The 24,973-nt window shown below is 51.2% G+C and overlaps 1 protein-coding gene across 1 annotated transcript; it reads right to left on the reverse strand.

Moving 5' to 3' along the window:
- Positions 1–276: 276 nt before the first annotated feature.
- On the reverse strand, positions 277–2,547 carry LOC116946542 (DNA-binding protein inhibitor ID-2-like). Its single transcript, XM_032961519.2, has 3 exons — positions 1,971–2,547; positions 1,672–1,759; positions 277–710 (listed from the first exon to the last, which is right to left on the reverse strand). The coding sequence occupies exons 1-2, from the start codon at positions 2,394–2,396 to the stop codon at positions 1,724–1,726; spliced, it is 462 nt and encodes a 153-aa protein (XP_032817410.1). The 5' UTR covers positions 2,397–2,547; the 3' UTR covers positions 277–710; positions 1,672–1,723.
- Positions 2,548–24,973: the final 22,426 nt, after the last annotated feature.

Consider the following 24,973-nt stretch of genomic DNA (forward strand, 5'->3'; position numbering starts at 1 on the left):
ACCTTAAAATCGAGGCACGGACACTCCCGAGATGTTTTATAGAAAAAAATCGTCATTTTTATTATTTTCAACAATTTCCGACAGCTATTAACATTTTGGCACATAACCATTTACAAATTAAGGACGTTTTGTTACAAAACTATACAGGTTAACTCGGCGGCGAGAAAATAAATACACAACAGTGGGGGGTAGGAAACGCATAACGACGTGAAATAATGAGCCACTAATTCTGGTTTAAGCCAAGAAAGCCGCGGGTTGGGCAAATTCTTTTGTTAAAAAAAAAAAGTGGAAATGTTTTTTTGGGTCCATTTAAGCTCGGACAATAACAAAAAAAGTATTTAATGTCACGAACCCCAACAAACTTAAAAATAACAAAAGCGTTGTGTTTACTGGCGTTTTGCTGCCGACATTGTTCACAACATGTACATTAGTTTCAGAATAAAAACCGTATCATACAAGAAAATGTTCCCAAAACCGTTTTTTTGTTCGTTTATAGATATACAAAAAAAAATGTACACGGTTCAATTAAACCGTGTAAGGTTGTTTTTTTTTTGTTCTCGTTCACGTATACGTTTGTTACGCCGCTGTGAATGTAGAAGTTTTGACGGCGTTTGTTTTCGGGTCTTCTTCGGCGGCTTTTAAGTGTGGCGGTGAAGAAGAATACGACGACGAGAGAGAGCGCGCGGCTGTTACAATCCAACCTCCCACACCTGCGGGAGAGAGGGTGGAGGAGCGACGGACAAAATCATTTAGCGAGCCACCTTCGCTGCGTGCATTCGGCGAGGTGAGAGTGAACATTGGGGAGGAGGGGGGGGACGTGGGTGGCTGTGTTAGGGAAGGGGGGTGGGGAGGAATGAAGGCCAGAGGGAGCGAGAGATGATGGGTGGTGGGTGGGGAGGTGAGGTTGGGTGGGTGGGGAGGAGGATAGGAGGGGAGGGGCGCGCGGGGGATGGTGGGGGGAGGGGCGTGGGTAAGTTGAAGTTGGCTGCAGGAAAAAGATTGAGGCAGACAGAGTGGCGCCATACAGGAATCCACTTCAGCTGGGGCAATCCGCGGGCCAAAACACACAGTTCCTATGTCCTCTCCCCCACCACCCAGCCCCCGTCTCTCCCTCCCCCCCTTCAACCCCCCCCCCCCACTCTACTACCGCTGCTGCTGCTACCGCTGCGTGCTGCAAGATGAAGCGGCGGCGATTCTTTTTTTTTGGGGGGGGGGGGGGGGGGTCGGGGTGCGTGTTGTTGGTTGGCTCGCGAGCGGTTTGAACCTCTAAAAGACACACACACTTAGACCACTCCGACTCAAAGCAGACGAGTCAGTCGGATAAGTCTCGCCGCCGATGCCCTAATTCGCAATGAGCGCTAAACAATTAAGAAATCAAAGGGGGGGGGGGGGGGAGACCCGGCGCTCAGGTGTCCGCTGGTTGTATTTGCTCAAAAGATCAGCTTCAATTAGCGCACAATCCCCGACAATTATAACGACGCTACCCCTCCCCACCTGCAGACACAGGCGAAATGCCAGATGTCCCGACAAGTCCCCGAGACGATAGAACCGGCAGCGGTGATTACGAGCCATCGGCGGGGTCCGCAACGACTCGCGGCGCGCATTCTCCCCGAGGAAGAGACGCAGCGGCCCGTGGTGGTTGCGTGCCGATTGGTTTGGATGCCCTCTTACCTATTAGTGCATAGGGGAACGCGTGGGAGACGGCAGGGCGACGAGTCCCCCATCACGGATTCCTCACGTGGCCAGGCTCTGCCGAGACCTGACAAGGACAGACAGCACCACACGCGGCGTCACGCCATGCACCACGCGCACGCAGACACCCCGGGCACATCAGCAGACACTGTGGTGCGCGCGTATATCGGGGATCTATGTCAGCTCGTCGCGTGCGGAGGAGGAGGAGTCGTCAGAATCTGCACAGGGATGATGGAGCGCGACGGCGCAAAGTGCGTGCACATTGCGAGCGACCTTACCTGGGAGTCTAACCGGAGCACATCGGTGTTGAGTGCGGACAGCGGCAGTCTGCTGGGAGCTGGATGCTGCATCTGAGCGGGCAGTTGCTGCTGCAGTTGCTGCTGCTGCACCTGCTGCTGCTGCTGTTGCTTCTGCACCACCGCCGGGTGAGTCTCCAGAGCGAGCTGTAGGTCGAGGATGTAATCGATGACGTGCTGTAGGATTTCCATCTGGGACACCTTGCGCCCTTGCGGGATGGAGGGCACCAGCTCCTTGAGCTTGCTGTAGCAGTTCTTCATGTCGTAGAGGAGGCCCAGCGGCTCATCGGCGCCGCTCACGAGCGCCTTGAGTCCGCGTGAGATGCCCAGGCCGTGCTCGCTGAGGCAGCGCACGGAGTCACCGCAGGGCTGGTGCCTCGGCGCGCGCACGGGGCTGATGGCCTTCATGGTGGAGTGGAGCGAGCGGGTCTCGTCACGCGGGGCTTCTCGACGCTTGGGTGCTGTTGCTGTTGATGATGACAAGACAAACGCGCCCTCCCTTGTTGTTGTTGCTGCTGCTGCAGGAAGGCGCGAGAGAACTCGGATGAAAAAGAGCGTTTGTGGATTTTGGAGGAAGTTGGATAACTCTACAGTTTATTTTTTTGTGCCCGTATAAAGTAGGAGGGTTATAACTGCGCGTTAAACTGTAGCAGGGAGCAGAAGGCTGACCGAGCGGCCGCGCAAAGCCTCGGCGGAGGACGCGAGTTTGGATGCGCGCGAGCAGAAATCCCGATATGCCGTGAGCGTGGCTGCGCGGCCTTTTTATAGCGAGCGACGCCTCTCATGCCCCCATAGATCTCTCCGCCCATGTCCACACTCCGAAACCCCCCCCTCCCTCCTCGCCCACACCCTCCCTCCCCAATAACTCACTCCAGTCACCACTTTGCTCCACCCCGCCCCCTCCACACACACACACGCCGCCACCACCACCTCCTCCCACCCACCTCCACTCACAACCACCCACCTCCACTCACAACCACCCACCTCCCACCGTGCCCCCATCTCCCCGCACACTTCTGCCTCGCTTCCTCGCCCGGCGCGTGCATCTGGATCACAACCGACCCACCACCGACCCCGGCTACCAGCCAATGGGGGCCATGGAGAGCTCTAATTACTCCGTTGGAAGAGAGGAGACACAGGCGAGAGAGAGAGTGGGAGGATAACCCGCACACACCCCAAAGTGCAGCAGCGCGGACGTTGATGACACGTAGTGGGTCAACCTCGAGAGTAGTTCGGGTAGCTACCAAGCTACAATGTGGGTAGGGAGCCCCTCCCCTCTCTACCGCCCCCCCCCCGATAAAGGCAAACCTATCGCTGATGTGTGCAGCACACTGCGCAGGAAAGCCACCAGACTGATAGTTAATGCGATAAGGCTGCTGCGCGTCACTGATATCGCTATCAGGCGCGCACGTGAATAATTTGCCCAGGCGGCTGCGTATCTCGCCGCGGTGGTTTAACGCGCTTGCCGCTTGAGCCGGTTAGCAACGGAGGTGAAGGTTAGAGTCCCGACTTCGGGAGGCGATCAGTTACAGGTCAAATGGGTGGCGCACAACTCATCCGTTTGGCGCTGCCCCCGAGGCAATGGTGGAAATTCCACATCACTATGGCGAGCGGCTTATCACAAGATGGTACTGATTTTTTTTGATCGACTACGGAACATTGATGATGATGGGTTCAAATGTTTCCTCGGCTGTAATTTGAACTCGCAAGGTTTTGAATGAAGCGCTCCAAAACGAGAAGTCCCTTCTCGAGTGATTCCAATAAGTCGCGGGAAATTCCGCGAAAGTGTCACATCGCGATGCAGGAACACAATGTCCAACGTGTCGCGAGCGGTGTCTTTAGGAGGCGAGGAGGGGGGGGGTGCACGTGGCCGTCCTGTAATGGGGGGGGGGGGGGGGCGGAACGTCTACGCCGGTGATGGAGTCGTAGGACTGCATTACCACAGAGTGGAGAACCGAGCCTGCAGATTGCGTAGAATGTGGGAGACCAATATTGACCGTCGTGATTTTTGGCGAATAACATAAACGCTTGGCCGACGGAAACCTTCAAAGTGAATATAATTGCCGTTGGCAATTGTGTATTTTCTAGAACTTTACTGCTGGACCAAATAGGCATGGCTGTATATTTTCCGAAGAAGGAAATGCCTTCGAATGTCTAGAAAATATTGTCTAGCAATCGCGATGCAATAAACCCCCGTTCCTCTTTTAAAGTGGCTATAATGTGATTTTTTCTCTTCCCATGATTTTTCGTCATTAAACTGTTGAACAAAAAATAAAAATGCAACAGCAAGCAAATCCCTTCCCGCCGTTCTTCATCTTCTTCTCCTCAAACAGTAGCCCCTGTCCAGAGTCGTGTTATTCATCTCTGTCTAGTGATCGTTGCTTCTTTCGCGGTGGCGTTTTCCAAACGCGTGGACGGAATTAACCCACCCCCCCCCCCCCCCGTGATGCTCATTTCTCTTAGACAAACCCAGCGTAAAATTCAAATCCCTCCCCAATCACGGGACGATGTCACTCTACAACCAAGCAACCCGACCTTGCTATATCGTTCTCACCGTGAGATACAGTCTGGCCAACACACACACATACTGCAACACAAAAACATACTTCAGCACACACACACATACTGCAACACACATGCTACAGCACACACACACTACAGCACACACACGCACGCTCGCGCGTTTAAATGGATTTCAACGTCTCATCAGCCGGGTCCACTCCCGCAGAAGTCCACTCAACTACAATCGAAGCCCCCAGATGCCTTCAATGATTTCTAACAATGAAGCGCATGTGGTAATGATAGCTCGTGTAAGCCACGCGTCTGTACACACACACAGAGAGACGCGCGAGGCATCTCATCTCGACCGTGTACCTGTACCTCTAATAATGCCAGCTGTCGCCTGCGCCTGCACATTATCGTGATTGTATGTAATTACGTGGGAGTCGTGTCCCCGTGCTTGAGCTGCGGCGTTTAGGAGGTCTCCTGAAAATAGCAAGAGACGTCCATGTCCCCGCGTTTCGCGTCTATCTCTCGCTCGCTCGCTCGCTGGCTCCTTCTCCCTGACACCGGCGACGTTGACTCGAACCGCTGCACAGGAGCGAGTTCTCTCTCCCTCCCCGCTCTCACCCACCACCCCCCCAGGCGGGGTTTCTCTTACGAGCTCACGTGCAGCGGTCACAAGCCTCGTCGCGATACCTACCGAGGCCACCAGAGCGCATATCCGTGCGCGTGCGCGACTCGCGCGCGCGTGCGCCGCTCGAGAACGCGACCGGGTACCCTCGTGCGAGTCCCGCGGTGCAGGCTGCGTGCTCCTGCATCGCACGCGGCGTGTCAGCTGAACAAAGGTTAGGTTGGGTTATGGGGCACCACCCCCCCCCCCCACCGCTGCATTATAGCGCGCATTACGAATAAGATAATCCGGTCGCCGCCGTGGGAATGTGGAGTTTCCACCGTCGGATCAGGGCTGCGAACGCATACGAGCGTGCTGAGACGTTGTGGGTTTTGTCTTCGAGTCCAGCACCGCCCTGATTCGCTTGCATTTCAACCGTGTGGGTTCTTCACCATTATTGGGGATCATCAGAATTGCCCTCATCCAATATTTGTCATCACCGTGTACGAGTTACACCTCCGATTAGCACGGCTGGCGCTACGTACGGTGCGAACGAAGTTCAACGTGCATGCATACAACCACCAGTCCAGTATCGCCTCGCTGACCGATCTCACAACTGTGACCTGGCTTCACCTCTCTTCGAGATCACCTGAGTCGTAGCGCCAACCTACCCTTCGTGGCGAGTGTACGACGGTTTTGGAAGCTTATGCTTCATCAGCACAGTGCCGTTACAACCCCCCCCGTCGCAACAAGTCGCCGTGTCACAGTCGCGCCGTTATTGTAGATCATCAGCGCGTTGCAGCCAGTGCGCCGGTCTCAACTTAAAAGAATAACACAAAATTTACGTAAAATTCTTGGTTCTTTCGGTAAAGTCACGTAGAAGGGAAACAATAAAATAATAAAATTACGAGCTCACGTGCAGCGGTCACAAGCTTCGTCGCGATACCTACGATACCTTTATTGATTCCCTTCTACGTGACTCTACCGAAAGAACCAAGAATATGAATCCCTGCAGTCACGAAAGCTTTAAATAAAAAAAAATGTACGTTATTAAGAAACGTGAGCGGATCGGTCAAATGCAACTCCTTGTACACCTGTGTTTAGGCTTCCCCTTTATTATGGCTCATCAGTGCAATACAGCCCTGCTGCGATACGAGACAATGGTGTCACCACGTATGCCGCGTGTTCGAGTCTCGCGTTGGTCATGGATCACCATCAGTTGATTGTGGACTTGCCATCCTGCATGACAACGTTGTACCGCTCTCACTCGATAGTGTGAGCGGTTAGCGCTTCGCTGCACTGAGCACCTGGCCACCCGAGTTCGATTCCCGCTCGCGGCCAACACCACCAGTGACGGATATCTGAACCGGTCCTGGGCCTCCCCTAGGTCGACTCAGCCTCAATTGAGTACCTGGTGCGGTGTGTAAACTAAGGCACTGGGGAGACAAAGGCGGTTGGGCGTGGTGCTGGCTCACCCAACCGTCTCGTGCGCCGTGCCGGCCTTAGTAGGTGCTCGCTAACAGCACTTGCCCCAACAGTCTGTGAAAGGCTATACGGGGGGTCTTTATCGTTTTATGCATCGGTCTCACCTTGATTAGGAATCATCAATGCCGTGCACTGCGCTGTCAGATTGGCAGGACATTGCCGTTACGGTTCTGTATGGGTCGAGTCACTTGGCAGGCACACCACGATCATCATCACGGACTGCCACAGTCCGTGGGCCTTCAAACATTTAATTCACAGCTGATGAGGACGTCCAATCAGCTGGACAGCATGCCAGCGTGGTGACACAGCGCTGCTACACACACACACAGGGAGAATACTGTACTGCCCTTCCCCCGCATCTCCGATTAGCACGGTTGGCTACGTACGGTGCGAAATAAGTTCAACATACAGGACATACAAGGTGCCTTCAACAGTGAAATATAACATGACTCCCAGGAGAGCCGGGTTCCCGAGGGTACAGCGAATCGGGGCGACTGCCCCGGGCCCCGTGCCTTGGGGGGGGGGGGGGCGCTTCGAGATTACGGCGGTGTCAGATGTCATACTTCTGGTTTAGTTTGAAGAGGGTTGGTGGGGCGGGGGAGCACACGGGGTGATAATTATGGATAGCCCTGACTCCCAGCCGACTCTGCACGGCATTACCGTTTCGTGCGCACAAGCTCCAACGAGCTGTGTCTGTGACGTTTGTTTAATCTGCGACAGAAGATTGTGACTCGCCGGTACAGCATTGCCAGCGCGACCTACTGCTGCCGTTTGTGGCTGTGGGACGTACGTTGATAGCACTCTCGATCAATGCATTGATCGGTCGATGTGGAGTCTTAGGGCTCGCGGGCATCAGTCGTGGTGAGCAACACTCGGTGTTTTTTTGTCGATTCATGCAAAATATAGGCAAAGCGCATGATGCACGTACCTAAGGATGCACGTTGAACTTCCTTCGCGCCGTACGTAGCCAACTGTACATTGTGGCTGCTTAAATGGACAAAATGGTACAAATGAGACAAGCGAGAGAGGTAAAGTTTCATCTCGAGCTGGGATCTCCAATTCAGTGATTTGTTACACCACCGAGTATTAACGATTCAATTACTGTACTCATCAAAACCACAGCAGCAACGACATGCCTTCTTCACGGCTGGGTTTAGAGTTAGGGTTAGGTTGGGTTATGGACAGGCTGGGTTTATAGTTAGATTTGGTTAGGGTTTGGTTTGGCTGGTTAGAGTTAGGCTGGGTTTAGAGTTCGGGTTTGGCTGGGATAGTGTTTGGTTTGTCTGGGTTAGAGTTAGGGTTTAGTTTGGGTTAAGGTTAAGGCTGGGGTTTGGTTAGGCTGGGTTAGAGCTATGGTTTGTTGGGTGAGGGTTCGTCTGGGCTGGGGTTTGGTTAGGCTGGGTTAGAGTTATGGTTTGGCTGTGTGAGGGTTCGTCTGGGCTGGGGTTTGGTTAGGCTGGGTTAGAGTTATGGTTTAGGCTGTGTGAGGGTTCGTCTGGGCTGGGGTTTGGTTAGGCTGGGTTAGAGTTATACTTTAGGCTGTGTGAGGGTTCGTCTGGGCTGGGGTTTGGTTAGGCTGGGTTAGAGTTATACTTTAGGCTGTGTGAGGGTTCGTCTGGGCTGGGGTTTGGTTAGGCTGGGTTAGAGTTATGGTTTGGCTGTGTGAGGGTTCGTCTGGGCTGGGGTTTGGTTAGGCTGGGTTAGAGTTATGGTTTAGGCTGTGTGAGGGTTCGTCTAGGCTGGGGTTTGGTTAGGCTGGGTTAGAGTTATGGTTTGTTGGGTGAGGGTTCGTCTGGGCTGGGGTTTGGTTAGGCTGGGTTAGAGTTATGGTTTGGTTGGGTGAGGGTTCGTCTGGGCTGGGGTTTGGTTAGGCTGGGTTAGAGTTATGGTTTGGCTGTGTGAGGGTTCGTCTGGGTTAGGGCTGAGGCCGGGCAGCGAATACAGAAGAGTTGCCTACGCAGCATTCCAGAGCGCCGCGCCGCTGTTTGTTTAGCTCGATACACACGCCGCGGACTGCGTGGGATGCGAGTCACGAGGGGGAGGGGGGGTCGTGAGGTGGGGGGCACGCGGCTATGCCCCCCCCCCCCATTGTGCGCGCCTATCGCGGGGAGCGGTGGCGCGCGCGTTCCATTTTCGCATCGTCAGGTATCCGTATTTGCTGCCGTGGTTTATGCGGATGCGGTTTAGGGGTTTGACCATATGAGCTTCGTGCACGGTCAAACCCAGGGATTTTCTTGCGTTGGGTCTTTCGCGTTATTTAGGTCGCGATGATGATGATGATGTGTGCTTACCAACAACTCCAACAGAGTCCACACGGCTCTATGGGGGGAGGGGGGGTATGTCCTTGCGTGCGAGTGACAGACCATCTAAACAGGTGGGATGCACAATGAGAGGCATAGCTGGCACGTAGTGATCGATCCTTACGAGTGCGCGACCCCGAGTCGCACCCATCAGCGTCCACCGTGGTCAATCCACTGCTGGATGAATGCCTTCAGGCCGCCACCATTTCTCATTATCCTGCAATGGTAGTGTTGTTATTGTTGTTATTGTTGTTGTCCTTGTTGTTATCTGCTAGGATGTGGACGTCAAGAGACTCAGTGCCCCCAACGACAATAACAGAGAGCTGTGTTAATCTTTTTTTGTAGATTGACATATAAGCATGCGATGGAAATTCCACATTCTTCTGATGGGAGACAGTACAACTGTTGGTGACAGTTCTACCATGCGACACAGCTTCACACGGTGGTACTCATTAACCCCCATTTTATCGACCCTCAGGGGATGATGATGATGGGCGTTGTCGATCAGGAGAACACACGCATGACTGGGTCCAGGTGTGCGGGAATGGTTGAGAAGCGGAGGGAGACAGGGTGATGGGTTTTTCCAAAGTTGTGAGTATGTGCGTGTCTGTCGAACTTCTTTCGCACCGTACGTAGCCACCCGTGGTAATCGGAGGTGCGGGTTTGCTTTTCAACGAATCCGTTCTCTTAGTGAAGACCATGTTTGTGATCCTGCCTTGGCAGCGGTGCACGAGCACAAGTAACAATACAACTCAACGCATTCGCCTAGAACACCGCGGCCCTACAAGGAATATACAGGCAGCCCCTTGCTTATAGCACGGTCCCGTACAACGCTGATTCGTTATAGCGCTCTTTGTCCGCCAAAACAACGTTTTAAGAAGAATAAAATTAAGAATATAAAACGTACAATATATGCGTGCACGATATAAAATAGGCGACGTTTCGGGAAATGGCCCTTATTGAGAGATAGATAAACCAGTATACATTGAGCGAATCATCATAGTTCGGCACTGCACTTATACACCACGGGATACGGTTCCTGAGATACATGCAGATTTGCAAATAAAAAAGGTTAATCGATACAAACACTCTTAAATTTCCATACATGACTATCCATCGTCGGTTGTCTTTGTTGTTGTTTTTATTTACTGATTAATTAAAGCATTGGCCCATAATGGCCAGGGCAGGGTAGGGGGGGAGGGCTTCTATAGGCTCTCGTTGCGAGGAGCGGAGAGACCGCGGTCGCGTGGCCGGTCAAGGCCCACCGCGGCCTCTCCCTGCACGGGACCGACCGATTGCGGACGGTGCAGCCGCCGCCGCTGCTGCTGCTGCTGCTGCCCTTGATACGGGGGGTGGTGGTGGAAACTCGCTTATCAGCCAGTCCCCGTGGCGCCTTCATTAAACCTCCTAAACCTTGGACCGTGTATAATCGGTGTGCATAGTGGACCGCCAGGTAATCACTAACTGAGATTAAAACACAAAAAAAAACCCCAGAGTAAAACTTTTATTTCTGAAACGTGCAAGTTGACTTTATCTCTCTCCTTGCGAGTGATTTAGTTTTTTTTTCAGGTTATAAATAAGGGTGGTGGTGGTATTACTCATATCGCTATGACAACCACGTATTTATATTGTCCCGTGGATTGTAATACGAATGCCACAGATTTATTGAACGATCTAAATGGTTCTGGCTAACACAAACCCTGAGTTCAAACGCTTGGCTATACTTACCAATTGCTCTTCCTCTAGCGGCAGTTGGGGACCTACAAAATTTAAATTGACACTGCTTTGTGAAAACCCACCATGGTTGGAGGGCAATTAGGACTTCGCTGATTTCTGCCATATAAACGTGGAATTTCCAACGATATTTCAGGGTCCAACGCCGAATATGAGCACTTCTCGGCGTTTGTTTAAACAGGGCAAACACTCACAGTTAGAATCGATGACGAAGCGAATATAATTTTTTAGAAACTTTTTTTTTACATTGCTATGGGGGGGAGGGGGGGATTAAAACTTTCAGGCGTCCGGTCTTTATCGGAATTTTATTTTGAGTAACTGTGATTATCTTAGCCTCATATGTCCATAATGACCTCTCAAGCAAAACGCGTATAAATTGTGTGTATGTGGAATGTATGTGTGTGCCCAGCTGTGCCGCTTCCTTCATAGGCGCTCGCTAACAGCACTTGCCCTAACAGTCGGTTAAGGCTATACGGGGGATCTTTGTCTTTTCGTACAGCCGTGCCCCTTCCAAGAACTTGAGAATAATGACGTCCCTTATTTACGTGCCAAAATATACTGAGGTGCTGCGCTCAACAAAACACCACGGCAAGCAACGGGGCCGTGGGTGACTGGCTGTCTTGTTCAGCGCAGGGAAGATATGCGGTGGGCAGCTTTTACACAACTGAGTTTATTCATGGTTATTATTGTACTACTGGGCATCTGTGGGATAAAAATAACTTCATAGCTCAGCGGATTCTTCCAGGATAAATACGTATTCTGATTGTGACATTCGTGGTTTAGTGTCGTAGGGTATTGCTTTCGTGGACACCGCAAAAGCGCATCAAGGCATTAATGCAAAAAAATACAAAGGCCCCCCCCCCCCCCGTATAGCCTTAACACACTTTTGGGGAAAGTGATGTTAGGGAGCACCTATGAAGGCCGGCGCTTTGTCTCCCGAGTGGCGATGTTTACACAGCGCACCGGGTACTCATTTGAGGCTGAGTCGACCTATGTGGAGGCCCAGGGCCGGTTCAGAAATCGTCACCGGTGTTGACCTAGGAGGCGACGCCAAAGGCACATCGAGACGTGCCACTTTACGGGCGGGGTATGGAACTTGCCGTCCGCGCACAGAGCAAGCGATGTGGCGTGAAGGAGCATGCCAACACCGCTAGAAGAGCGATAAGTTAGCGACGCGCAGCGGGCTCACACGCGGTGGCCGGGTGACAGTTTACTCTGCAGAGTGATGATTGGCGGATCAGTGTCAATCACGAGCATCGGCAGCGACAGCCGCCTGTGCAGCGTGGGCGTGCGGGGAGGGAGGGAGGGATGGTGGTACGAGGAGAAAGGGATGGAGGTATGGGGAGGGAATGATGGATGCACGCGAAGGATGGATGGTACGGAGAGGGAGTGAGGGATGTAGGTTACGTGGAAGGATGGGGATGATACGAGGAGGGATGGAGTTATTGGGAGGTAGGGAGGGAGGCTACGAGGTGGGAGGAACGGTACGGGGAGGGGATGGAGTTACGGGGAGGTCGGAATCGAGCATCGGGGTTGTGGGGGGAGGGTGGTAGACGTGTGGGGGGTGGGGGGGGGGTACGGCGAGCGAGGAAGGGTGAGCGTCAAGCTGGGGAAGGGAGGGTGAGAGTGAGGGTGGGTGGGAGGCCGAGAGAGGGTGGGTGGGAGGCAGGGAGAGGTGGGGTGCGCAGGGGAGGGCCGCGCAGACTTGCCGGCGCCTGCACGCTTGTGTCGGGCCATTGATGTGTCGCTGCGAGCGGCGGCGCCGGGCAGACGGCTGCCGTGGCGACGCGGCTGCCGCTCATTACGCAGCCGCGCCGGGCAGCTTCTCCTGGCCGCAGCAGCGAGCGCGTGAACTCACCCCCCCCTCAACCTCCTCTACCTCCCTCCCACCTTCAGACCCCAAAGCAACAAAACTTAAACCACCTTTGTGTCATTAACGCCGCCTTGAATCGCAGCAATGTTTTGTGCAACTGCTCTTGGCGGTGGTAACGTAGCGGACCCGGCGACCCGAGTTCCGAGTCCCGCTCACGACCACCAACGCCGGTGACGATTATCTGAACCAGTACCGGGCCATCCCCGAGGTCGACTCAGCCTCAAATGAGTGCCTGGTGCTATGTGTAAACGTCGCCGCTCGGGAGACAAAGGCGGCCGGGCGTGTTGCTGGCCACCCAACCGCATGGCAGCGTTGTCCCAACGTTGACTTGGGTTATTAGTCGATGACTTGGTTATTGGCCCATTATGCAATGGAGGTGCAGAGCATGGGAAGACTCGGAATTGGGATTTCAAGACGTAGCAATGAAGAGTATGTCGACATTCATGGGCACGCTCAGCGTGCAAATCCAACAATCTGTCCGGGAATGTGAGGCGTCCGTTGCATGATTTCGAGCGGCGAATCAAGCCCGAGTTTATAATTACCACCATCACCATTGTTATTATGATACCTTGTTGGAAATAGCGCCTACATCGCAGACCACCTCCTTCCGGGCCACCATGCAAACGCCGAGGCGACGTGAACAAAACGCGGCGGTGCAAGGCCCCAATGGGGTCCTCCCGGTATTTTTACCACCCCCGCATTTCGAACCGTGCGTTTAAGAGTCTTTGGCTGCTAGAAATTTCCACATGATGATGAGCCACTTCATTGAGCTATCATTTGTGGCCAGGTCGCTTCTGAAAAAGTTAAACAAAAAGTTTAAATACATTTGCAGCGTGCCCTACGGAAACACCTTTCCGTACGCAGATGCAGCTCGGTGTTCTGAGCCGCAGTATAAACACACGTAAAGTATACGCTGTTGGCTAACACCTTATCTCTGTTCGTCTCTTCGCTTTAAAATAATAAAAAAAGCTTCATTCCATCAGCGTATGAGCTTTGCAGACATTTTACGTAATGATTTGTTAAAGGGTGGATCGTTTTCGACCTTCTGGGTCTCATCAGCAGAGATAGACTTCTATAATACAGGGTTTTTTGGATGACATCGCGTAAATATTTACGCGTAAATATTTACGCGATCCCCCGTTTTTTGGATGATATTGGTCTCGAAAGCCTACGTGTTAAACTGAGAGATGGCCTTGTTAAGATAATAGGGGTCAGTTTCTAGTTGTTGTTTCCCTCGCTGTATGTGGGTTCAGTTTGCGCGATTTCGCGCACAGTATATGCATTGCGTCTAACCAATTTGCTCCCAAACTTCGCTATATGCGGTTTGCATTATGCGGCCATGCGGTCGCACGTGGGATAACATTGTCTGTGTGCACTGTTCGCGCTACTCGGCGGACAGATGCTCCGTACACACAGCGACGGAAACCTGCAGATACTCGCGACGCATTTGTGACGATATTCAAATAACACGTAAGCAACATATCCGTTTTTCTTTCCGTATAAGATTAACATACGTTGTATTCCATCAGCCTATGCATGGCCTTTCCAGATCGATACTATCTAGCAGCACGCTCTATAAATGAGCGCACGCTAGACCGTTGTTTTTTTAGGGGGGGGTCTCATCAGCAATACTCCTGGGTTGCCGGATGTTATTGGCAAAGGCACGCCCGTGCCAATGAATGGGGCCCTCCCTGTTCAACTCGGCCCCGTCGTCGTCTCTCACAGTCCCACGACATGACAATCCTTCTCGCGGCTGTACACGAGGAGGCCATTTCATCGCTCCATCTGCGCAGGAGCCTTCCCGCCCTGGTTGTGTTTACTCCACTGGCTGCCCACTCCATCCCTGCTGGCGACGCGTTCACTTTTCGTCACGGCCACCGTGATGATTCGCGATCCTCCTCGTCCTGTCTCGGTGGCAATTCGCACCTTCGATTAGCACGGTTGGCGACGTACGGTGCGAAAGAAGTTCAACATACCGTACATACGTGTGCCTCTCCACACGTATGTGCGCACTTCTCAGCTTTGGTTGGTTTAATGGGATTTGTGCACGACCACGATTCTGATGGGTACCTCACAGCGCGGCACATGCACTAATTGGAGTGAGTCCATTAATAACAGCTTCCTTTACCCAGGGTTCATCAGTCAGAGTCGGGAGTGGACTGCAGGTTCAAGTGTAAATGCGCTGTGCAGTGTCCGTGAGTTGGGCACGAATTCAATTTTTTTTGGCTTGATCTGCAGACACTTTTTTGATGACGTGGGGAGGGGGGGGGTGAGTTTTGTGCTCTCTGTGTATAGTTCAGTACGTTTATAGATGGTTAACAGAGTGCAATGGTATGCACGCGCAATTGTAAATGCATTCGATGAATATTATGATGAATAATAAAAAAAATAGTTCGGAAAAATCGTGCGTCCGCATGGCTTCTGTAAAGGCTTTCCAACACGCGAGTGGCTATGGAAGTATTTCATTCGCAGAGCGGAGGCAAAGCTCATTTTCATATTTGCAAATACCGGATTGTATTATTTTTTTTGGCTGGAGTTTGTGCCACTAAGTTTGCGCTACTCTTTGATCAATGTAGAAACATCCGCACCGAGTACTTATTTAAGGGTGAGTCTACCCACCGGATATCTGCCGTTGATGTTGGACGTGGGTGAGAATCGAACTCCGGTGGCCGGGTTCGTGGCGTAGTGCGCTAACCAGTGAGCCGCCGCTCCCAAGGCACACACACACGCGCGCGTGTGTGTACAATTTCGCACAATATACACAAACACGTGTGGCCACTGTGTGCACATTCAAGTGACACTCAGAATACACACACACACCTTTGCACAAGGAAATATAAACACTCTTCAGTGTGCAAACACACAACCTCTTGTGTACACACGCGCACAAAGATAATACAAATATACCCCGAGCACGTTAGACTGTTGGGACAAGTGTTCAATCGAACGCTGCCTTCACGGTGTTTTTGCTTTCTTCTGACGGTCGTGGCTGCTGCTATTTACCCACTCAACAATGTATTCGTGTAAGGCCAAGTCGACCCAAGAGAGGCCCCGGATAGACTTTGATATGAATTCCCACGAATTATTTATCTGTGGTCGGAATTCCAACTCAGGTGGCCGGGCTTCATAGCGCAGCGGCCTGAACGCTGCGCCATCGACCCTCACAAATACAAAGATTCCCTTGTACAGCTTTAACAGACTCAAATCAAGATTTCACAGACTACTCGCTCAGGTTCTATCAGCGAGCACCTACGAAGGTCGGTACGGTACACGAGGGTCTCGGTGGCCAGCGCAACGCCCGGCCGCCTTTGTCTCCCCAGTATCGATGTGCACCAGGTACTCATTTGAGGCTGAGTCGACCTAGGGGAGGCGCAGAACCGGGTTCTGATAATCGTCACTCGGTGTTGGCCGTGAGCGGGATTTCGAACTCGAGACTCTGCCGGGGGTTCCGGAGCGCAGCGTAGCGCTCACCGTTGCACCACCGCTCCTCCACATTTCACAGGCACACACACACGCACGCGCGCACGCACGCGCACGCACGCGCGCCGCCCAGCAGCAGCAGCAGCAGCAGGTGGGAGGAGCCGAAGTCGAGTGCGCCCTTTCCTTCGTGGCGCCGATTGTGCGCAGATAAACGCAGCGGCTGCGGCGTCGCTGGGGTGAGCCCCTCCTCCGCGCACCTGCACGTTACCATCACCCCGGAGTCCCACGCCCCCTTCCATCGGCATTCGCACCACCACCACCAGCAGCAGCAAGCAGCAGCAGCAGCCGCAAGCCCGTTTCATTTCGCTTTATTATTCACCCCCCCCCCCCACCTTCTCACCCTCCCACCCTCACAGACCTTGCAGAGTGCATTGGCTTCGTCCCGCCGCCGGCACCGCCAACCACCACCACCACCACCAGCACGCTCTTTTCTCTCCCCCCTTCTCTCTCTCTCTCTCTCGCATTCTCCTCCTCCTCTCGCTCTAAGTTTTATTTCCTTTCTTTTGTCGCGACGCTTTCACTTGAGGGGTTTCCCTTTATGCCTCCGCGCTACTGCGCGCGCGTTCCCAAACGCGCGCGCTGGGGCCGTTCTAAATTGTATGATTATTTGAGAGACGGTGCTTGTGGGGTTTGCCTGAGTCCCTGATGTGTACGTCGCGTTAGGCACGCACCAACACAGCCGTGCAAGTGCCCAACCACTTACTACACAACATCACGTGGAGAGGCATTGCTACCCGATTTGAGCACCCAGTGATTTATCTCACACCCCCACCCCCGCCACCCATCGCAGGCGTGATTCGAGATACCCATGCACTCATGGACTCGGTAAGATACCAATACACAATGCGTGAGCTTAAAGCGTTGATTGTCGTTTTAATGACAGCCATCGAATGCGAGGCAGCTTTTTGTTATTGTCTGAAACTGCTCAAGTACCCTGGCCCTCCATATGTAGAGGATATTGAGATACCATCACATTTTGATGTTATACAATTCAAGTTGTATAGCACAGTAATTCATTTTATATCACCGAAAATGTCGCGTAATGCATTTTATTGCAGCAATATTGCATCATAAGGTATCCAGCAGTTTGGAAGTCCACCAGTGGATCGTTGAATCTATCTGTGTGAGTCTCTGTGTTATCCCCTCACATGCTCAACGCAATCGTGAAGGGAATTGGGCAAACATCCCTCCAGAAAGACAGTCTTGAGACTCAGCGAGGCCTACCTTTGTAAAATACATTGCTGTGAATGTAACGATCTCATATTTATTAAAATGAGTATCCAACCCATCCCATACCATATTTTCATTGCTATGTTTTAATAAATAATAAGAGTGTTGGAGCCGTGGTGCAGCAGTTAGCGCACTGCGCCCATCCATGGAGATCTAAGTTCGATCCCGGGCCATGGCTAACATGAGGCAAGTTATATTTTAAATGTTCTTTGGTCTTCCAGATGAGTCCCCCGCCACCCTTCACCAACTGGCACTGACCAGCGTAGCGAATTATAGTCACGAGGAGGCTTTCCTCCAGTCTCGGATTGCTCTATGTAGCTGCACGACCGTAATTTAAATAACCTTACGAAAAAAAAGAGTTGAGGCATTTCAGGCCTATGTATAATCATTCGGCCAATCGGTGGACTCTTAAGGAGGTGGTGGGGGGGGGATGACGACGACCCACTTTGTGCTGGGCTTGACCTAATTTGGGTCCCACAAAAGGGTGTAGGAGGAGGGAACAAGGCCCCCGCTTCCGACAAAAAAAATGAAGGCGACTCGCGGCCCCTGACACCCCCCCCACTCATCCACACCCCCCCCCCCCCCCCAGGGCACGCGTGTGAACGTTAGCTTCCAATACTCATTTATATCAACCTAGGAGCTCCCCTCGGGGCTTTGAAAGGAAATTGGCTTTTTTTATTGTCAACGTCACCGATCCTCATGAATAATTTAAACGTCGCCCCGCTCGAACGAACCTGCCGCGCTTGGGTGGCGCTCGCTGCTCAAAGCCGACCCGCCCAACACCGGCACGTCTGTGAACAAGAGCTTCTTAGCTCATCGGATTCTTCCTGCCGTCGAAATAAAGATTCCGATTATGTCACGGAAATTCCACATTGCTTTCGCGAAGTGCAGGTTTATCCGTTGGACAATAAATATTTGACCTATAAAAAATATATTTACGAATTAATTCACAAAACATCCCAATGCAGGACCCTTCCATAAAAGGAGTTTTAAACTCCAATGAAGCTTTCTGCTATAATTTAAGGAGCTTTCATGAAACCTTTATGTTATCATCATCATCAGCATCATCAATTCACCATGAATTTAACATCATCACTTATTCAGCTCTCATTACTTGTATTTTCATGCATTCCAATAATCGTCATTACCATTATCAGGAGCTCAACCTGGAATTGCGATGGGCAATGCAGAATAACTTCAAACCAGGTATAGCCGGGGAGAGATGACCTCCCAAGTGAACTGCTGAGGGAGGGTGACGTTTGTATGAAGACTGTTCTATTTAACATCGTTACAATCGTCGGGTCCACAGGATGCGTTCCACAGGATTGGAAGGATGCCCTGGTGATCCCTATTTTTAAAAAGGGGGACCGCACTGATTACAACAACTCCGGCGGTATCTCCCTCCTGAATGCTTTAACGTCGCCTTGCCAGACATGCCGAGGAGAAACTTGTGGTTTCAGACCTGGGCGGTCCTGCACAGATGCCATTTTCTCTGCCCTTATGCTACAGCAGAGGTGTAGAGAATATATTTTATTAGTGCACAGAATGAACCATGCATCAGTTGCACACAAAAGCACTGTGTTCAAAGAAACAAAACCAACAAAACATGAATTTCACGCAAAAACATAACTCAATTAATATTTACTGCAAATCAATGTGACTTTTGCTGTTACCTTTCAGATACAAGTTCAGAAATGCGCGGCTTCACCTTGGCAAGTGCCACTCTCATATCATTTTCGCAACAAAGTCCGTTCCTTTTCTTCGTTTTTATGTCTACCATTCTCAAAAAAGATTGCTCGCAAAGATACGTTGTAACAAACGGTGTGAGTATATCAAGGGCTTTCTTAGCATTAAGAGGGTATGGTACGATTTGGTGACACCAAAACGTTGAGAGCGTTGTTGTTCTGAAGAGTTGCTGTTGAAGCTGGCTCTGCTGAAGTTCAATGATTTACTCGAGGTATTCATCGTTGACATCTGCTGTCGCAACACTAAACGTGAACGGCTGTCTCACCCATGCTGGATGTGTCTCTCTGGTGGGGAAGTATCCGTCGAGAGACTTTGCGAGCTCATCTAAGTGCATGGCAATTGCTTGCTTCAGCTCCCCAGGTACAGAAATGTTTCCAATTCCAGACACGTCTTCGATCTTACTTACACAGTCGTCCAGCAGGGGAAAGTTTGCAAAGTTATCATTCTCTCTTCGTCGTTTCCATAAAGGTAGCTTTTTTTTTAAACGCCTTCAGGTTTTCTTCTGATTCGATGATGTTGACTCCACCGCCCTGCATCTGTCGATTGAGATTATTGAGAGCATCGAAAATATATGCCATGTACGCCAAAATGAGAATGAACTCAGAATTTTCGAAGCAATTTGCGTGACAGTGTTGGTACTCTCGCATAAACAGGGCTAATTCCACACGCATGGCAACAACACGATTCAGCACCTTTCCTCGGGATAACCACCGAACGTTAGAATGGTATAGAAGTACCTCGAATTCAGAGCCCATTTCCTTACACAGCTCTTTGAAGATGCGGTGCTTCAGAGCACTATTTCGCACGTAGTTCACACATTCAGCTACAATTTTTAATACTTCTGCCAGTTTTGGAGGCAAGGTTTTTGTTGCCAAAGCATGCCTGTGCAGAACACATTGCGTAACAATGATGTGTGGTGCATCGGATTTCACCAGCGCTCCAAAACCAGAGCGTCGTCCCAGCATGGCTGGAGCTCCGTCCGAACAAACTGCACAAAACCATATTCCACGAAAGATCGTTGTCTCTGAAGAAGTCATCCACGAGTTTCTTCACATCGACTGCCTTGGTTGTTGTTGTAAGAGGCTTACAAAATAAAAAAAAATCTTCCTTTATCACGTCGTCTTTCATATAGCGCACGAACACAACAAGCTGGCTTAGATTGGAAACGTCGGTGATCTCGTCGAGTTGGAGGCTGAACTTTGCTGGGCTTGGAATCAGATCTGCAACTACTTGAGCCAAGATGTCATCGCTCATGTCGTCTATTCTGCTGCTGCTGATAGTGTCATTTGAGAGAGGAATTTGGGATAACTTATCTTCAGCAGCTTTTCCCAGCATGATATTCGCCATCAGCAACGCAGCTGGTTTTACGAGTGTTTCACCAATGGTGTGTGGTTTGCCCTGCTTTGCGATCAGGTACGCAACTTCGTACGATGCTGTGAGGATCGGTTTGCCGATGGGTACAAAGCCGAGAACGGGCAGAGTAGCCTTTTCATCGAATCTGGCTCTCTTCACCTTGAATTCAGCGAGCGTTGTGTTCTTGTATTTCCCATCTCCATGCAGCTTTAGGAAGTGTTCCTCTAGTTTTGCCGGTGCTAGACTATAATTGCTCAACTTGGCATTGCAAATCATGCATTGAGGAAGCTGACTCCCATCACGTTTCTTTACACACGTGAATCCACATTGTACGTATTCGTCCAACCACTTTTTTTGCTCGACATAGTTAGTATGAAGGGATTGAAATATTAAAAGAAAATCACAAATGACTTACAATCACAACAGCCACAAGTCGACTACCGAGGGCACCAAGTTCCTGATCACGCAATGTGGCGTGATCAGCTGCAGCCAATGATGGCCAAGCGGAGCGTGACGTCACTAATAATACAAGTGGGCTGAATTTATTTTGTGTAACACATTTTTACTAAGCAACTAAATATTTGTAATCTAACGCGGCGAAGAAAAATTGTGTGTTGCCAATTTTTTGACGGCCGACAAAAACGGCCAGACATTGCCAGTACGAACCGGGCTGCTATACTGTGTGTGTGTCTTGACCCCTGCCGAACCCCGGAGAGTGACTCAACGAACCCCTGGGGTTCGATCGAACCCAACTTAAGAACCACTGGGCTAGGGCTTTAGGTTATTCATTGTGCTTTTCGAGTCCCAGGTCGTTTGCTCACACTCATTAAGGACCTTCATAATGGTGGGCAGACCAGATAAGGTTGCATGGTCGAGTCTCGAAGCCATTTCCTGTTCACCTTGGAATGCGACAGGGATGTCATCTGGCCCCAACACTATTTTCCATCGTCTTTGACCATGTAGTTCGAGAAGCTTTTCATGGACGTACCGATGGAATTTCCATATGGAACAGATACAATGGGAGGCTGATCAATGCCCGCGTGTGGTTAAGGGTTGACTCTTATTGATCAACCATATTATGTATGCAGATGATCTGGTGATTCCTGCCAACTCCGAGAATGAGTTGGAGATGCTACTGCTAAACCTGGAGCATGCTACTAAGAGATGGGACCTTACCATCAGCCCCATAAAAACAAAGCACCTCCCTGTGTATTATATGTCATGAAGCACTCCCTTCCCTCAACTCCCTATGAGTGATGGGGCAGCTGTGGAGAGAGTGGATAAGTTTCCATATTTGGGCAGTGTCCTTATGACCAGCTCCGGTTTGGCAGCGGAGGCCTCACTCCGAATCAGTCGAGTGGCATTATCTTTTCATCAGCTGCGTAACGTGGTGTGGAAGCTATAGTACCTGGCCTATCGCTCCACACAAAGCACCGGATCTTCTCGGCCACAGTTATATCCTCTCTTATCTAAACTTAGAGCCCTCTAAAGAAACATCTGCGCCGGTTTGAAACATTCAGACCAGCCTGCTTACGGTCCATGCTTGGTTTAACCGGGTTGGATTGTGTGAGGAGTTCGCAGATTCTTGGAAGATTTGGACATAGTCCCATCAGTGAGCTCCTCTGGCAAGCGAAGCTGCATTGGATCGGCCATGTAGCCCACATACCCAGCAGCTTCTGTTCGACTGGATAGGCTGGGTTAAACAGGCATGGCACGGGCTAGAGAAGAGATGGACTGATGTGGTACAGAAGGATGTGGAGTTGATGTGACTTGCCGATGACCGGTGCCAGCGGTGTCAAGATCGGCCTCTGTGGAGGAGGCTCGTGAAGGACGCTGCTGGGGAGTTGGAGGCAGTCGCCCTTCAGCAACAACGGAGGGCGGAGGAGCGACGCTCACAACAACGAGCGGAGCACCGGGTGGCTAAATATCAGAGAGTTGGCACAGTGGGGAGCACAGTCGGTGCATCTGCCAGCTATCTCAGTCAGTCAACCCACGGCACCTGGGTCTGTTCCGTGACCTCTTGCCAGCAAGCCTTCGACACTTCATGTGTCCTCAAAGTGCACCTAGCCTGACGTGACGGGGGTGGGTGATGTGATGGGGGTGGGTGATGTGATGGGAGTGGTGTGGGTGATGTGATGGGAGTGGTGCTGGTGATGTGATGGGAGTGGTGCGGGTGATGATGGGGGAGGGTGATGTGATGGGAGTGGTGCGGGTGATGTGATGGGAGTGGTGTTGGTGATGTGATGGGAGTTGTGCGGGTGATGATGGGGGAGGGTGATGTGATGGGAGTGGTGTTGGTGATGTGATGGGAGTGGTGTTGGTGATGTGATGGGAATGGTGTTGGTGATGTGATGGGAGTTGTGCGGGTGATGATGGGGGAGGGTGATGTGATGGGAGTGGTGTTGGTGATGTGATGGGGGAGGGTGATGTAACGAGAGTGGTGCGGGTGATGTGATGGGAGTGGTGCGGGTGATGTGATGGGAGTGGGTGCTGTTATGGGAATGGTGCGGGTGATGTGGCAGGAGGGGGGTGATGTGATGGGAGGCGGGGGGGGGTGTTGCGGGTGATGTGCAGGCATGGGCTGGGAATCTGGGCTGGGAGCGGATTTCCTCCCTCGTGGTGACCCGCGGGGTTCGCCACGGGGCCAGGAGCACAATGGGTGCGCGGCTCGGGGTGGCGTCGCGCAGTCTACGCGGCCCCCATCCCTTCTCCGTGTCCCCTCTCACCCTACCCCCCACCACCACCACCTCTCTCCACCCATTCATTATCCCGATCGTCGTTATTGACGAGAGGTTTTGTTGTTTCATCACTATTGTTGAACGCAGCGGGCCACTGGTCCAAAATGACAAGCGGCCGGCAACAAACGGCACCTTTTTTTCAAGGTGCGTCCGATACAGAGTTTATAGGTTTCTTGAATTGAACTAGGTGGGAATCAGAACTGGGGGGGGGGGGGCGGGGGGAGGATGGGAAGGAATTCCAAGCCAGAGCAATGCGAAGGAAGAAACGCCGCTCCACATGCTTTGATCTGCGGCGCCGCTGTGGTTGAACACAGTACGGGGGTGCGATTAACAGTCGGTGCGATGTATCAAGTCCTCCGTACGGGTGGAGGTAACCGTGGTAGTGGCGACAGATGAGTGACACTACGGCGACTGACAGCCACAGAGTTAGTTGATGGAGTGGGTTAATGAGTGCCCGATCATTAATCTACCGAACTGATTTAATTGCAAATGGACATGTCTCAATGAGGACGTAGCCGTCTGGAGATAAATGATCAGCCTGCACTTCAATGTCCGTCAGTCTTATGAATAGGGCGCTGCGTTAATCTGCTGTTCCACACGCTTGGTGAGAGGCGTTGGCTCAGTGCTGTAACGATTTAACAACAACAACAACTATGACGAAAATAAGCTGTCGTGACTATGGGAAAGCAACTATGTGCAGAACAATTAAAATACTGTTTTGTAAATTGTAGTCTTACGTAATGTTTAATTAATCTACTGTTCTATATAATCTGGCTTTGACAGCTGTCTGCCCTAGCTGTACATTCTCTAATAAACCACGTTCTATTATAATGTCCAGCATTCTATCGTCAACATTTAGTGACGGCTTCTAAAACTACCTTTATAAAAAGACAAGTTGGATGCTTACAGACTTTGCATAACATTACATTATCTTTCAAATCCTCAAGCAGTTGCCACCAAACTGCGGAACAATTTAAATAATTACGTGCAGATTGCGTTTTAATTGCATAATTGCGCCCTATGCAGGGGAGGATAAACACTTGCGCCCTATGCAGGGGGAGGATAAACACGCTCACGGGACGGATTGAGGAGACAACAGAGCTTTAAATATTTACAAGAACTTCACAAACAGAGCCGCACCCTCTCCCAGGGGGACGAGACACATAAACAGACGACAACTCGCGGCTCTCAATCAAATGAGGCACATTGGAAACGGCCTCTTAACCCTCCTAATTGAGCCTCGATTTGTACAAGATAATTCCGTGCTTTGCACTTGTGGCATTCCACCGCTGCCGAGCAGTCATCCTCCCATCAACATCACGAGCGTGTTTTGCCGGAGGCGGATCTGGAAACTTCACAAGGTGGTCCTGAAAATTTAAGCGTTTTAAGTAGGGCCCTACATTAATAATAATAAAAAAAACGCAATATTATTTATCTGGTAAATATCAATAAAATACCAATTTTTGGAGTCTCGAGTGGGGGGCGATTGTCCTCATCACCCTCCACAACCTCCCCCCCCCCCCTCCTTGGATCAGAACTCTGCCATGGCAACGTGACATTTTCACTTCTGTCATATGGTGCGGAGTTGATCAGCAACATTTATATATAGGGCCATGTGAAAGTTGGTGAGTGAGCCAGTCGACGACTCCAGGAGCAACCCGGTCAATATTCAAAATGCTTGCAGAGAATGATGAAAGTGGGCAGCGACACAATGATGTGACCCGTGGGGGCAAGGCCACAGCCACCACGTGGTGGCCCTGTTACGTGTCATTTGTTTGCGATTCGCACGACTCGTCAACAGAAAATGTCAAAGGTCACTGGATGCCGAATCATCGAATGTTCAATGCGGTGACACAGCAACATTTAACATAATCTTTGGTTCATTCGGTAAAGTCACGTAGGTAGAAAAATTAAATAAAACAAAAAATAATATA

This window comes from Petromyzon marinus, chromosome 27 (assembly GCF_048934315.1).
Source record: "Petromyzon marinus isolate PM22_M1 ecotype Great Lakes invasive population chromosome 27, UKy_Petmar_22M1.pri1.0, whole genome shotgun sequence".
In the NCBI taxonomy this organism is placed as follows: Eukaryota; Metazoa; Chordata; class Hyperoartia; order Petromyzontiformes; family Petromyzontidae; genus Petromyzon; species Petromyzon marinus.